Raw genomic sequence first — 13,688 nt, forward strand, 5'->3', positions numbered from 1 at the left:
GAGATTTCCCAGGCTTTTGGGAAGAGCCTTTCCCAGGTTCTCCGGGGCCGCCCCGCAGGTGCTGCACATGGTGCGGAACGCCAAGCTGGTGGGGCAGTCGATCATCGCGTACCTGCAGCGCAAGGGCTACCCCGAGGTGGCCCTGCACTTCGTCAAGGACGAGAAGACGCGCTTCAGCCTGGCCCTGGAGTGCGGCAACATCGAGGTGACGCCAGCTTTGGGACATTCCGGGGCATTTTGGGGTGTTTTGGGATGTTTTGGGGTGTTTTGGGGTGTTTTGGGACAAACGCGCTTCAGCCTGGCGCTGGAGCGTGGCAGCATCGAGGTGATGCAGGCACGGGGCTGCCTCAGGAGATTCTGGGGGATTTGGGGATGTTTTGGGACGTTTCTGGCCGTTCTGAGGTGTTTTGGGATGTTATGGGAATTTGGTTTTGGGTGTTTTGGGATGTTTGGGGGACATTCCCTGGCACAGATTGGCCTGGAAGCAGCCAAGGCGCTGGATGACAAAGGCTGTCAGGGGAGGTGGCTCTGCCGCCATCCCTGCTCCCGTTCCCATTTCTGATCCTCTAACTCCATTCCCATTTCTAACCCATTCCTGATCCCTCTGACCCCATTCCCGATCCCTCTAACCCTGGAATTCCCTGGGAGCAGATCACCCTGGAGGCAGCCAAGGCCCTGGACGACAAGGGCTGCTGGGAGAAGCTGGGCGAGGTGGCTCTGCCGCAATCCCTGTTCCTAATCCCAGAATTCCAGAATCCCTGCTCTCATTCCCCATTCCCGATCCCTCTAATCCCGGAATTCCCTGGGAGCAGATCGCCCTGGAGGCAGCCAAGGCCCTGGACGACAAGGGCTGCTGGGAGAAGCTGGGCGAGGTGGCCCTGCTGCAGGGCAACCACCAGGTGGTGGAGATGTGCTACCAGCGCACCAAGAACTTCGACCGCCTCTCCTTCCTCTACCTCATCACCGGCAACCTGGAGAAGCTGCGCAAGATGATGAAGATCGGTGAGCGCCGGCGTTCCCGGCGGGAGCGGGGCGGGGGGGCCGGGAATGGCGGCTGATTCCCGGTTTTCCCCCGGCGCAGCGGAGATCCGGAAGGACATGAGCGGGCACTACCAGAACGCGCTCTACCTGGGGGACGTGGCCGAGAGGGTGCGGATCCTGCGGAACTGCGGCCAGAGTGAGTGGTTCCCGATGGAATTCTGGGAATTCCGGGCAGGGGGAGTCATTCCCGAAGGGAATTCCGAGGGTTCGGGGCATGGGCAGTCATTCCCAAAGGGAATTCCGAGGGTTCGGGGCATGGGCAGTCGTTCCCAAAGGGAATTCTGAGGGTTCGGGGCAAGGGGAGTCATTCCCAAAGGGAATTTCGGGCATGGGGAGTTTTTCCCACCGGAATTCTGGGAGTTCTGAGCACAGGGAGTCATTCCCAAAGGGAATTCTGGGCACGGGGAGTCCTTCCCAACGGAATTCTGGGAGTTCTGGGCACAGGGACTTGTTCCCAATGGGAATTCTGCCTTGGGAGGTCAGGAAAGGCTCTTGGATCCCTAAGCACTTCCATTATTCCAGTGGTTATTCCCATTATTCCAATGGCTATTCCCAGTATTTCCCATTATTCCCATGGTCATTCCTGTTACTCAAATGGCTGTTCCTACTATTTCCATTATTCCAATGGCTATTCCCAGTATTCCCATTATTCCAATGGTTATTCCCAATATTTCCCATTATTTCTGTGGTCATTCCCGTTATTCCAATGGTTATTCCCAGTATTTCCCATTATTCCCATGGTCATTCCCAGTATTTCCCATTATTCCTGTGGTCATTCCTGTTATTCCAATGGTTATTCCCAGTATTTCCCATTATTCCCATGGCCATTCCCAGTGTTTCCCGTTATTCCCATGGCCATTCCCGTTTTTCCAGAATCCCTGGCGTTCCTGACGGCCGCCACGCACGGGCTGGACGAGGAGGCCGAGAGCCTGCGGGAATCCTTCGATCCCGAGAAGGAGACGGTGGGAACGCCGGGAAAACTCCGGGAATCTGGGACGGAGGGGATGGGGAGGGGAGAAATCCTGGGAAACTCCTGGAATTTGGGAAGGAGGGGAGGGAGGGGGGCTCCTGGGAAACTCTGGGAATTTGGGAAGGGAGGAAAACGCCTGGAATTTGGGAAGGAGGGAATGGTGGGGATGGAGGAAATCCTGGAAAACTCCAGGAATTCGGGAAGGAGGGGATGGGGGTTCCTGGAAACTCCTGAAATTGGGGAACAGTGGGATCCAGTGGGGAGAACTCCTGGAAAGCTCCAGGAATTCGGGAGGGGAACAGTGGGTTCTAGTGGGGAGAACTCCAGGAAACCTCCTGGAATTCAGGAAGGAGGGGATGGGGGTTCCTGGAAACTCCTGGAATTCGGGAACAGTGGGATCCAGTGGGGAGAACTCCTGGAATTCAGGAAGGAGGGAATGGGGGCTCCTGGAAACTCCTGGAATTTGGGAGGGGAACAGTGGGGAGAACTCCTGGAAAGCTCCAGGAATTCAGGAAGGAGCTGACAATGGAAAGGCAGCTCTTTCCCGGGATTTTCCTGGCCATCCCGACGTTTTCCCGGCGTGTCCCAGATCCCGGCCGTGGATCCCGAGGCGCGGCTGCTGCAGCCGCCGGCCCCGGTGCTGCCCCTGGACACCAACTGGCCCCTGCTGACCGTGTCCAAGGGCTTCTTCGAGGGCTCCATCGCCGGGAAAGGTCAGCAGATCCCGGGATTTGGGCAACGGGAATGGGGGGAAAAGGGGCTGGAAAATGGGGGAAGGAGGGGGGGTGTGAGGCCAGGGGGGTGGGAATGGGGTCAGGACTGGGATTGACACCTGGGAATGGGATAAGGACTGGGATTGACCCCTGGGAATGGGATCAGGACTGGGATTGACACCTGGGAATGGGATCAGGACTGGGATTGATCCTGGGAATGGGATCAGGACTGGGATTGATCCTGGGAATGGGATCAGGACTGAGATTGATCCTGGGAATGGCCAGAGCCATGTCCACGTGTGGGAAGTCATGGAATGAGCAGCTGGAAAAGGGATTTCCAGGCACAGGGAGAATCCTGAAGGAGCTGGGGGGGCTCAGCCTGGAGAAAAGGGGGATCCACGGGAATTTGGGATCTGCCAGGGAGGATTTGGGATCTGATCCCAGGAAATGGGGCAGGACAAGAGGGGAACGGCCTCGAGCTGTGCCAGGGCTGGAATTTGGGATGATTTTTCCATGGAAAAAGGGTTGGGATGCATCAGAAGGGGCTGAGGGAGGGTTGGATCCCCATCCCTGGAGGAGTCTGAGGAATCCCTGGAATTCTGGGGATGAACCCTGTGATCCTGGAGCTCTCCCCCACCCTCATAAATCCCAAAATTCTGCACAATCCCACCCCAAGATGCAACAGCACACTGGCAGGGTGAGTTTTCCCCTCATGGAATTCTTTCCTGAGGGTCTTTCCCTGGTTTTTTTAGGGAAAGGAGGAGCCCTGGCTGCTGACATTGACATGGACGCCGTGGGCACCGAGGGCTGGGGCGAGGACGCCGAGCTGCAGCTGGATGAAGGTGGGAAAATCCCGGAATTTTCTTCGGGAAAACTCCATTCCCCGTGCCCATGGGATCCCTCTGACATTCCCTGCTCCCTGCAGATGGATTTGTGGATGCTGGGGAAGGATTTGGAGAGGAAGGAACAGGAAAAGGCCAGGAGGAAGGAGGAGGATGGGAGGTGGAAGAAGATTTGGATCTTCCCCCTGAGCTGGTAGGAGAATCCTGGGGCATCCCAGTGCCAATTCCTTGGGAATTCGGGAAGCAGGGAATGTTCTGTGGGATCATCCAGCTCGGATTTCAGCTGGAATTCTGGGATTTTCCCCTCAGGATGTCCCCGCCGGCCCTGCAGGAACAGCTGAGGACGGATTCTTCGTGCCCCCCACCAAAGGCACCAGCCCAGCCCAGGTAAAATCCTGGGTTTCCTCAGAAAACCGGGAATTTTCTCATTTTCCCTTTATTTTTTGGGGTTTTTTTGGGATTTGTGAGCCCATTGTGGGAACTCTGCCCTCCCAATCCCACCTGGATTCCCTTCCCTCTTTGCCAGGTGTGGTGCAACAATTCCCAGCTCCCCGTGGATCACATCCTGGCAGGATCCTTCGAGACAGCCATGAGGGTGAGTTTTCCATGGAATTTTTAATGGAAAAACGCCTTCTTTCCCCCTTACTTTGCCTGCTCCACCCCTGCGTCCATCTGGGAATATTCCATCCCCATTTTCCTGTGGATACGACCCAGAGCGCGGCCTCGGCGCTGCCTGATCCAGGTTTTCCTGACCCAGTCCATGATTTTTTTCGTCCTCAGCTGCTCCATGACCAGGTGGGAGTGACCAACTTCGGGCCCTACAAGCAGCTCTTCCTGCAGACCTTCTCCCGGGGCCGGACGACGTTCCAGGCTCTTCCCAGCCTCCCCGCCATGTATGGATACCCACACCGCAACTGGTGAGCACTGGGACGCGCCTTTCCCACCTTCCAGGGGTTTTCCAGGCTCTTCCTGGGGAGAAATCCCGGATTTACGAGGGGTGAATGAGGTCAGCCAGTCTGAGCTGGACGCGCAGAATTCCAGGAATTCCTTGGGCAGCTCCAGGGATGGGGAGGATGGGGAGGAATGTGGAGAGAGCCAGGAATTGTGGGGGGCAGAGATGGGTTTGGGGCTGAGCTCAGGGCAAAATCCAAGGAATGGCCAGGGCTGGATCCTCTTGGAATCAGGGGCTGGGAAGTGTCCAGGGAATGGAGCTGGAGCAGCTGGAAAAGGGAATGGAGAATCCTGAGGGAGCTGGGGCGGCTCAGCCTGGAGAAAAGGAGGATCCAGGGGGAATTTGGGATCTGATCCCAGGGAACAGGGACGGGATGAGAGGGAACTCCTCAGGTTGAACCAGGACAGGTTTAGGTTGGATATTTGAGGGAATTTTTCCATGCAAAAGCATTGGGAACCATTGGAAGGGCCTCAGGGAGGTGCATTCCCATCCCTGGAGGGAATTCCCAGCAATTCCTGGGCTGCTCCTGGCATTCCACCCCACCCTCACCGGGCTGCACAGCCCTCGCTGCCCTCGCATCCCTAAATCTGGAATTTTCGGGGTGCCAGGAAGGAGGCCGGGCTGAAGAACGCGCTGCCGGCCGTGGGGCTGAAGCTGAACGACCTCATCCAGCGGCTGCAGCTCTGCTACCAGCTGACCACGGCCGGCAAGTTCGAGGAGGCCGTGGAGAAATTCCGGCTGATCCTGCTCAGCGTGCCCCTGCTGGTGGTGGACAACAAGCAGGAGATCGCCGAGGTCAGCGGGGCATCCCGGCGGGAATCCTGCCCTGGAAAACATGGGATTCCTGAGGGGGAAATGTGGGAATCCTGCCCTGGAAAACATGGGATTCCTGAGGGGGAAATGTGGGAATCCTGAGGGGGAAAATGTGGGAATTTCCTGAGGGGAAAATGTGGGAATCCTGCCCTGAAAAACATGGGATTCCTGAGGGGGGAAATGTGGGTATTCCTGAGGGGGAAAGTGTGGGAATTCCTGAGGGGGAAATGTGGGAATCCTGCCCTGAAAAACATCAAATTCCTGAGTGGGTAAATGTGGGTTTCCTGAGGGGGAAATATGGGATTCCTGACCTGGAAAACATCGAATTCCTGAGGGGAGAAATGTGGGTTTCCTGAGGGGGTAAACATGGAATTTGTGAGGGGGAAAATTCTGAGGGAAAATGTGGCCATTTCTGAGGGGGGAAATGTGGGATTTCTGAGGTGGAAATGTGGGAATCTTGCCCTGAAAAACATGGAATTCCTGAGGGAGGAAATATGGGATTCCTGCCCTGGAAAATGCCAAATTCCTGAGGGAGGAAATGTGGGATTTCTGAGGGGGAAAATGTGGGATTCCTGATCCTGGGGTGTCCCCAGGGAAGGGTTTGATCCCCGGTTTTCTCCCAAAGGCGCAGCAGCTGGTCGCCATATGCCGGGAATACATCGTGGGGTTGTCCATGGAGATCGAAAGGAAGAAGCTGCCCAAGGAGACGCTGGAGCAGCAGAAGAGGATCTGTGAGGTGAGGAATTCCTGAAGGGAAAACATGGAATTCCTGAGGGGGATAACACAGAATTCCTGAGGGGGAAATGGGGTAATTTCTGAAGGGGAAAACACGGAGTTCCTGAGGAGGGAAATATAGGAATTCCTGAGGGAGGAAATGAGGGAAGTACTGAGGGGAAAGCACGGAATTTCTGAGGAGGAAATGTGGGATTTCTGAGGGGGAAATGTGGGCATTTCTGAGGAGGAAATGTGGGATTTCTGAGGAGGAAATGTGGGGATTTCTGAGGGGAAAAGCAAGGAATTCCTGAGGGGGAAATGAAAGATTACTGAGGTGGTAAAAACCTCACTGGAAATTTGGAATTCTGCCTTCAACACAAACACAACAGGGAAAAGAGGGATTCCCTGTCATAATTCCCATTATTCCCAAGGATTTTAACCCCTGCTTTCCCCGGCAGATGGCCGCCTACTTCACACACTCCAACCTGCAGCCCGTGCACATGATCCTGGTGCTCCGCACAGCCCTCAACCTCTTCTTCAAGCTCAAGAACTTCAAAAGCGCTGCCACCTTCGCCCGGCGCCTGCTCGAGCTCGGCCCCAAGCCTGAGGTGGCCCAGCAGGTGAGACCCCAAATGGCCCTGTCCCCAATGGCCCTGTCCCCAATGGCCCTGTCCCCAAACCCAGCAGGTGAGACCCCAAATGGCCCTGTCCCCAAATGTCCCCAGTGGCTCTGTCCCCAAACTCAAGGTGAGGTCCTCAGATGAGTCCTCAAGTTGGGAAACACCGTTTTTGGGATGTCCTTGTCCCCAAACCCCAACTGTGACCCTTTTTTGGGGTGTCCCTGTCCCCAAACCTCCACCATGACCCTTTTTTGGAGTGTCTTTCTCCCCAAACTTGAGCTGAGGCCCTCAAGTGTGGAACCTTTCCTGTGACACCATTTTTGGGGCGTCCCTGTCCCCAAACCCCCGCTGTGACCCTTTTTTGGGGTATCCCTGTCCCCAAACCCCTGCTGTGACCCTTTTTTGGGGTATCCCTGTCCCCAAACCCCCGCTGTGACCCTTTTTTGGAGTGCCCCTGTCCCCAAACCCCCACTGTGACCCTTTTTGGGCCCTCCCCGTTCCCCGTGCTCGCGGCGGTGCCGTTCCCAGACGCGGAAGATCCTGGCGGCGTGCGAGAAGAACCCCGTCGACAGCCACCAGCTGAACTACGACCAGCACAACCCCTTCGACATCTGCGCCGCCTCCTACCGCCCCATCTACCGCGGCAAGGCCGTGGAGAAGTGTCCCCTCAGCGGGGCCTGCTACAGCCCCGAGTTCCGGGGACAGATCTGCCGCGTCACCACGGTGAGGGGACACCGCTCGTCCCGCTGAGCTGTGGGCTGGGAGAAGTCGGGGTTTGGAGGTGGTTTGAGGGGTCAGTGCCGTGCTTTGGGCGGACATTTTGTGGTTCCGGAGGGGGTTTGGGGTCTACCCCACAAGGGAGGCCTGTGGGAGTTGGGCCTCGATGGTCTGGAGGAGGCTGAGGGGAAAATTTATCCATCTATGGAAATATCTTCAATATCCATGGAAATATCTCCAATATCCCCCAAAAATGTCTCTTCTGAGAGGGGATTTGAGCTTTGGAGTGTTTCTCCCACAAGGGAGGCCTGTGGGAGTTGGGCCTGGTTGGTCTGGAGGAGGCTGAGGGGAAAATTTATCCATCTATGGAAATATCTTCAATATTCATGGAAATATCTCTAATATCCCCAAAAATGTCTCTTCTGAGAGGGGATTTGGGCTCTGGAGTGTTTCTCCCACAAGGGAGGCCTGTGGGAGTTGGGCCTGGTTGGTCTGGAGGAGGCTGAGGGGAAAATTTATCCATCTATGGAAATATCTTCAATATCTGTGGAAATACCTCAAATATCCATGGAAATATCTCCAATATCTGTGGAAATATCTCAAATGTCCCCTCAAATTTCCACACAAATCCCTCAAATTCACACCCAAATCTCCCCAGGGGATCTCAGGACGCTCCCAGACCCTTCCCAGTGCTCCCAGCACAGGCCCAGGAGTGACAGCCACAAACCCAACCTCTAAATCCCGAATTTTCACCCCTAAATCCTGAATTTTCACCCCATAATCCTGAATTTTCACCCCGTAATCCTGAATTTTCACCCCTAAATCCTCTCTTTGTCCCTGCAGGTGACGGAGATCGGGAAGGACGTGCTGGGGCTGCGCATCAGCCCCCTCCAGTTCCGCTAGGAATTCTCCTGGATAAGGAAATTCCCACTGCCCCATCCCAGCCTTCCCCCCACTCCCTCCCCTTGGCCATTCCCATCCTCTTTTCCCGGTTTTTCCTCGCCCTGGAATTCCGGATTCAGATTTTTTCCCACGTTTAGCAGGAATTTTTTTCCTTATTCCTAGAGCGGTTTTTCTGCGCTTTTATCCCAAATTTTTTCCAGAGGGGGAAGGGAGGCTCTTCCCAAATCCTGGTTGGGAGACAACCTCCTCTGCTCCCCTTAAAATCCTAAAAATTTTCTTGGAAAACCCGGCACTGGCTCTGTAAATCCCGAATCCAGGGAAATCCTGCTCCCTCTGGAAGTGGCTCTGTGTTCGTTGACGCCTTCTGTTGTCGTCATGGCAACTTAATGAGCTCCCCTCATTAATAAAGTTCATTAATCACCTGGATTTTCCTGGTTTGCAGCTCCAGACACACAAAAAAAAAAATTGGAATTTAATCCCTTTTCCCACCTGTGCTTGGAGAGCTGGGAATTTTCCAGAGGATGGGATCGGGTGCTCCTGGGATGATTTGGAGCTGGGTGTGTTAATTAGCGGGGTGTAATTAACACCCCAATTAACCCTGAGGGCTTGTCCTGCATTTCCAGGTGGAGTTTTGTCCTTTGGCACTCCCGGCTTTGGCCCCAGGGCATGGAAAAGGCTCCGGGATTCCCAAATTTGGGTGGATTCCCATCCCGGCAGGGGAGAGGGGCGGGAATAACAACGGGGGAGGATCCAGGGATGCAATTCCAGGGATTGTCCTGCTGGGAATGGCCAGGGCATGGAACGAGGGGCTGGAAGTGTCCGGGGAACGGGGCTGGAGCCGCTGGAAAAGGGAAGGGAGGATCCTGAGGGGGCTCAGCCTGGAGAGAAGGGGGATCCAGGGGGGATTTGGGATCTGCCAGGAGGGATTTGGGATCTGATCCAAGGGAATGGGGACAGGACAAGAGGGAACGGCCTCGGGCTGTGCCAGGTGGGAAATCTGGGATGATTTTTCCATGGAAAAAGGGTTGGGATGTATCAGAAGGGGCTGAGGGAGGGTTGGATCCCCATCCCTGGGGGGAATCCCTGGAATTCCAAGCAGGTGAGGAACACTTTGGGATTCTTCCCCCCCTCGCTGATCCCAGAATCTCTTGGGGTCTTCAACCTTTTATTTATCCATAAAAAAAGCAGGGGCAAAAAAGGGAATGCGAGCGTTCCCTCACTTCCAGCATTCCATGGGGCATTCCAGGGGGATCCGGGGCAGAGCCAGAGCCTCTGGATTTAGGGCTTGGGGGCTTTGAGGACCAGGGAGTCGTGGCAGGCCACGGCGATGCCCCCGATGAGGTTCAGGAACTCCTGGAAGTCCAACTGCCCGTCGCTGTTCATGTCCAGCTTCTTCATCATCCTGTCCACCACGCCCGGGTCCTTCTGGTTCTGGGAAAAAAAACGGGAATTGGTGCCTGGAATGAGGGGGAGTTCCCTGCCCAGGCAGGGAGGGGAGCTCAGGGAATCCTGGAATGGTTTGGGATGGAAAATCCTTAAACAGACACAAAATCCTTAAACAGATTGTGGGTGATGTTCCCACAATCCCATCCCGCTCCAGACCCCATCCCAGCACATCCCCAGGGCTGGGACCGCCTGGATCATCCCATCAATCCCATCCCATCCCATCCCATCCCATCCCATCCCATCCCATCCCATCCCATCCCATCCCATCCCATCCCATCCCATCCCATCCCATCCCATCCCATCAATCCCATCCCATTGATCCCATCCCAGCTGATTGATCCCATTGTTCCCATTGATTCTATCTCATTGATCCCATCCCAATCCCACGGATCCCATCCTAATCCCATTGATCCCATCCCAACCCATTGATCCCATCCTGTCCCATCGATCCCATCCCATTCCATTGATCCCATCCCAATCTCAAGGATCCCATCCCATGGATCCCATTGATCCGATTCCAGCCCATGGATCCCACTGATCCCATCCCCATCCCATCCCAAGGATCCCACTGATCCTATCCCCACCCCATTCCATGGATCCCATTGATCCCATCCCATCAATCCCGTGGATCCCATCCCATCAATCCCACGGATCCCATCCCGTGGATCCCATCCCATCAATCCCACGGATCCCATCCCATGGATCCCATCCCATGGATCCCATCCCGCGGATCCCAGGACCCCCCGTTCCGGACCTTGGTGAAGGCGGCCAGCTCGGTGTCCATGAAGGCGCGGAATTCCCGCTTGGAGAGGGTGCAGGCGTCGCCCTCACGGCCGGCGTAGCGCTGGAACACGGCCAGCAGCGACTCGATGCAGCGCTCCGTCTCCGTGGGCTGGGACACAAATCCCGGGATTTGGGGTCGGGGGGGGGGGCTGGGGAACCCCCTCTGCCCGCCCCGGCTGTGCCGGGGCCAATCCCGGAATTTTTGGGAGCAGGGAGAGGCCCCCTGTGCCCGCCCATTCCAGGAGCAATGCCAGTTTTTGGGATGAGGGAAGGGCTGGAGGAGCCCCCTCTGCCCATTCCAGGTCTGCCAAGGAGCAATCCCAAATTTTTTTGGGATGAGGGAAGGGCTGGAGGAGCCTCCTCTGCCCATTCCAGGTGTGCCAAGGAGCAATCCCAAATTTTTTTGGGATGAGGAAAGGGCTGGAGGAGCTTCCTGTGCCCATTCCAGGAGCGATTCCAGGTTTTTGGATGAGGGGAGGGCTGGAGGAGCCCCCTCTGCCCATTCCAGGAGCGATTCCAGGTTTTTTTGGGATGAGGGAAGGGCTGGAGGAGCCTCCTCTGCCCATTCCAGGTGTGCCAGGGGCAATCCTGGAATTTTTGGGATTGAAGGAAGGGCTGGAGGAGCCTCCTCTGCCCATTCCAGGAGCGATTCCAGGTTTTTTGGGAGCAGGGAATGGCCCCCTCTACCCATTCCAGGAGCAATCCCAGTTTTTTCAGGATGCGGGAAGGGCTGGAGGAGCCTCCTCTGCCCATTCCAGGTGTGCCAGGAGCAATCCCGATTTTTTTTTTTTTTTTTTTTTTTTTGCGAGCATGGGAGCACCTCCTGTGCCCACCCCAGCTTTTCCAAGAGCAATCCCGGCTTTTTCGGGATGCGGGAAGGGCTCAGCCGGACCCGTTCCGCCGCATTTTTCCCAGGATTTCGCTCCCTGGCAGCGGGACGGGCCCGCAGCGGGAGCGGCTCCTGGAAAATGCCCCGGGGAGGTGGCGGATCCGGCGGGGCGGTGGCAAGGGCCGGGCTGGCTCCGGCCTTCGGCTGAGGCCGAGTTTTGGGAGAAAATCCCGTTCTTTCCCTGTTTCCCCCATTTCTCCCCACCTCACCCCGGGTTTTCCCTGTTTTTCACCAATTTTCCCTGTTTTCCACCGTTTTTTCCCTGTTTTCCCGCGGGTTTTTTCCTGTTTTTCCCCAGTTTTTTTGCCATTTTCCTCCCGGTTTCTGCCCTGGTTTTTCCCCCGGTTCCTTCCCATTTTCCGCCCGTTTTTCACCTGTTTCCCCCCTCCCTGTTTTTTCCCTTTTTCCCCTGTTTTCCCCCATTTTTCCGTTTCCTCCCCCCTGTTCTTTCCTTCCCTTGGGACCACGCCCTATCCCCTCCCACTGCGGTTTTGGGGCGTTTCGCAGGAAAATCTCCTTTTCCCTCGCTCCCGATCCATTTCCCTCCCCAAACTCCCGGGAATCCCTCACCATGGCTGGGATACGCGGCTGCTCCGCTCCGGTTTGGAGTTGTAGGATCGGGAAGAAAGCTCGGGGAAAGTTCCAGAGCCCCGCCCGGCCTGAGTCAGCTTGGACACGTTGGGCAATTTTCGTTTCCAACGGCAGCCGGCCGCTCCCGCGGTCCTGGAATGTGCCCGGCCCGGTTTGGGGCTTTGCGGGCATTCCCAAATCCTGCCCCATCCCGGTTTGCTGCTGCTTGGGGTATCCCTGGAGTCGTCCTCGGGCATGGGAGTGGGGGAAAATCCCAAAAATCTTAACGGGGAGGTTGGGGAAAAGGGGGGGAAATTTCCTCCAAAAAGTCTTCTGGGAGAGCCTGGAGCAGGAAAAGGGAAAATCCCAAAATATGCAGGGGAGAGCCAGAGAAGGGTTAAAAACCAGGGGTCAGGATGAGTTTTGGGATCCCAGGAATTCCTCCAGAACTTGGGAGATTTTCCCTTTTCCCTCAATTTCCTGCCCCCAAACTCCCATTTTCCCCGAATATTGGTGTTTTCCCCAATCCACCTCTCCCAAAGGGAATTTTCCCGAGCTGGGATCTCCCTTTGGGATTTCCCTCCCCCTCAGAACCCCCTGGTGACATCGCGGGAGGGGAGCAGGTGACATTTCCCTGTGCCAGGGCCGATCCCGGGGATTTGGGATGTTCAGTTCCCAGAGGCTCCGGGATGGAGACGCCGCCATCTGTGCGGCCACACGGCTGGCACATGTCCCTGGCATTGCCACCAAGCTCTGGCAGCTGTGGCACTATCCCTGGCATTATCACCGAGCCCTGCCACTGCCCCTGGCATTGCCACCGAGCCCTGCCACTGTCCCTGTCCCTGTCCCGTTCCTGTCCCTGTCCCTGTCCCTGTCTCTGTCCCTGTCCCGTTCCTGTCCCTGTCCTGTTCCTGTCCCCATCACTGAGCTCTGTCAGAGTCACGTAGCTGTGTTCCTCTTCCTGTTCCTGTTTCTGTCCCTGTCCTGTTCCTGTCCCTGTCCCTGTCCCTGTTCCTGTCCCTGTCCCTGTCCCATCCCTGTTCCTGTCCCTGTCCCTGTCCCATCCCTGTCCCTGTCCCTGTCCCTGTCCCTGTCCTGTTCCTGTCCTGTTCCTGTCCTGTTCCTGTCCTGTTCCTGTCCCTGTCCTGTCCCTGTTCCTGTCCCTGTCCTGTCCCTGTTCCTGTCCTGTCCTGTCCCTGTTCCTGTCCTGTCCCTGTTCCTGTCCCTGTCCCTGTCCCTGTCCCTGTCCCTGTCCCTGTCCCTGTCCCTGTTCCTGTCCCTGTCCTGTTCCTGTCCTGTTCCTGTCCTGTCCCTGTTCCTGTCCCTGTCCCTGTTCCTGTCCCTGTTCCTGTCCCTGTCCTGTTCCTGTCCTGTTCCTGTCCTGTCCCTGTCCCTGTCCCTGTCCCTGTCCCTGTCCCTGTTCCTGTCCCTGTCCTGTTCCTGTCCTGTCCCTGTCCCTGTCCCTGTCCCTGTTCCTGTCCTGTCCTGTCCCTGTTCCTGTCCTGTCCCTGTTCCTGTCCCTGTCCCTGTCCCTGTTCCTGTCCCTGTCCTGTTCCTGTCCCTGTCCTGTTCCTGTTCCTGTCCCTGTTCCTGTCCCTGTCCTGTCCCCAGTTGGGGACAGCACAGGGACGGAGCTTTGGGAGAGCCCCTGGAGCCTGGAGCGGGATGTGGGAATGGGGATTGGGTGGGATATGGGATGAGGAGGAGTTTGGGGG

General features: G+C 56.4%; 2 protein-coding genes across 2 annotated transcripts in view; one reads left to right on the forward strand and one right to left on the reverse strand.

Annotated features, from left to right (window-relative positions):
* The window catches only part of COPA (COPI coat complex subunit alpha), a 26,079-nt gene extending 17,368 nt beyond the window's left edge, over positions 1 to 8,711 (forward strand). The window contains exons 19-33 of the mRNA XM_064401378.1: positions 59 to 205; positions 813 to 1,002; positions 1,082 to 1,177; positions 1,915 to 2,003; positions 2,601 to 2,724; positions 3,477 to 3,566; positions 3,650 to 3,759; positions 3,876 to 3,953; positions 4,093 to 4,161; positions 4,347 to 4,483; positions 5,127 to 5,313; positions 5,957 to 6,067; positions 6,504 to 6,665; positions 7,194 to 7,388; positions 8,226 to 8,711. Coding sequence (XP_064257448.1) covers positions 59 to 205; positions 813 to 1,002; positions 1,082 to 1,177; positions 1,915 to 2,003; positions 2,601 to 2,724; positions 3,477 to 3,566; positions 3,650 to 3,759; positions 3,876 to 3,953; positions 4,093 to 4,161; positions 4,347 to 4,483; positions 5,127 to 5,313; positions 5,957 to 6,067; positions 6,504 to 6,665; positions 7,194 to 7,388; positions 8,226 to 8,285 — 1,845 coding nt within the window. The 3' untranslated portion in view covers positions 8,286 to 8,711. The remainder of the gene's footprint in view (positions 1 to 58; positions 206 to 812; positions 1,003 to 1,081; positions 1,178 to 1,914; positions 2,004 to 2,600; positions 2,725 to 3,476; positions 3,567 to 3,649; positions 3,760 to 3,875; positions 3,954 to 4,092; positions 4,162 to 4,346; positions 4,484 to 5,126; positions 5,314 to 5,956; positions 6,068 to 6,503; positions 6,666 to 7,193; positions 7,389 to 8,225) is intronic.
* LOC135288100 (protein S100-A11-like) lies at positions 8,492 to 12,458 on the reverse strand. Its single transcript, XM_064401379.1, has 3 exons — positions 11,974 to 12,458; positions 10,486 to 10,623; positions 8,492 to 9,716 (listed from the first exon to the last, which is right to left on the reverse strand). The coding sequence occupies exons 1-3, from the start codon at positions 12,181 to 12,183 to the stop codon at positions 9,564 to 9,566; spliced, it is 501 nt and encodes a 166-aa protein (XP_064257449.1). The 5' UTR covers positions 12,184 to 12,458; the 3' UTR covers positions 8,492 to 9,563.
* Positions 12,459 to 13,688: the final 1,230 nt, after the last annotated feature.

Source organism: Passer domesticus, chromosome 32, assembly GCF_036417665.1.
Source record: "Passer domesticus isolate bPasDom1 chromosome 32, bPasDom1.hap1, whole genome shotgun sequence".
NCBI classification, from domain to species: domain Eukaryota; kingdom Metazoa; phylum Chordata; class Aves; order Passeriformes; family Passeridae; genus Passer; species Passer domesticus.

Excerpts from the sequence above, each read along its gene's own strand:
- LOC135288100 (XM_064401379.1), bottom strand. The coding sequence starts at position 12,183 with ATGGGGCAGGATTTGGGAATGCCCGCAAAGCCCCAAACCGGGCCGGGC. Across the intron at positions 10,624-11,973 it reads AGCCGCGTATCCCAGCCATG|CCCACGGAGACGGAGCGCTG; the intron begins GTGAGGGATTCC and ends TTTGTGTCCCAG. Across the intron at positions 9,717-10,485 it reads AGCTGGCCGCCTTCACCAAG|AACCAGAAGGACCCGGGCGT; the intron begins GTCCGGAACGGG and ends TTTTTTTCCCAG.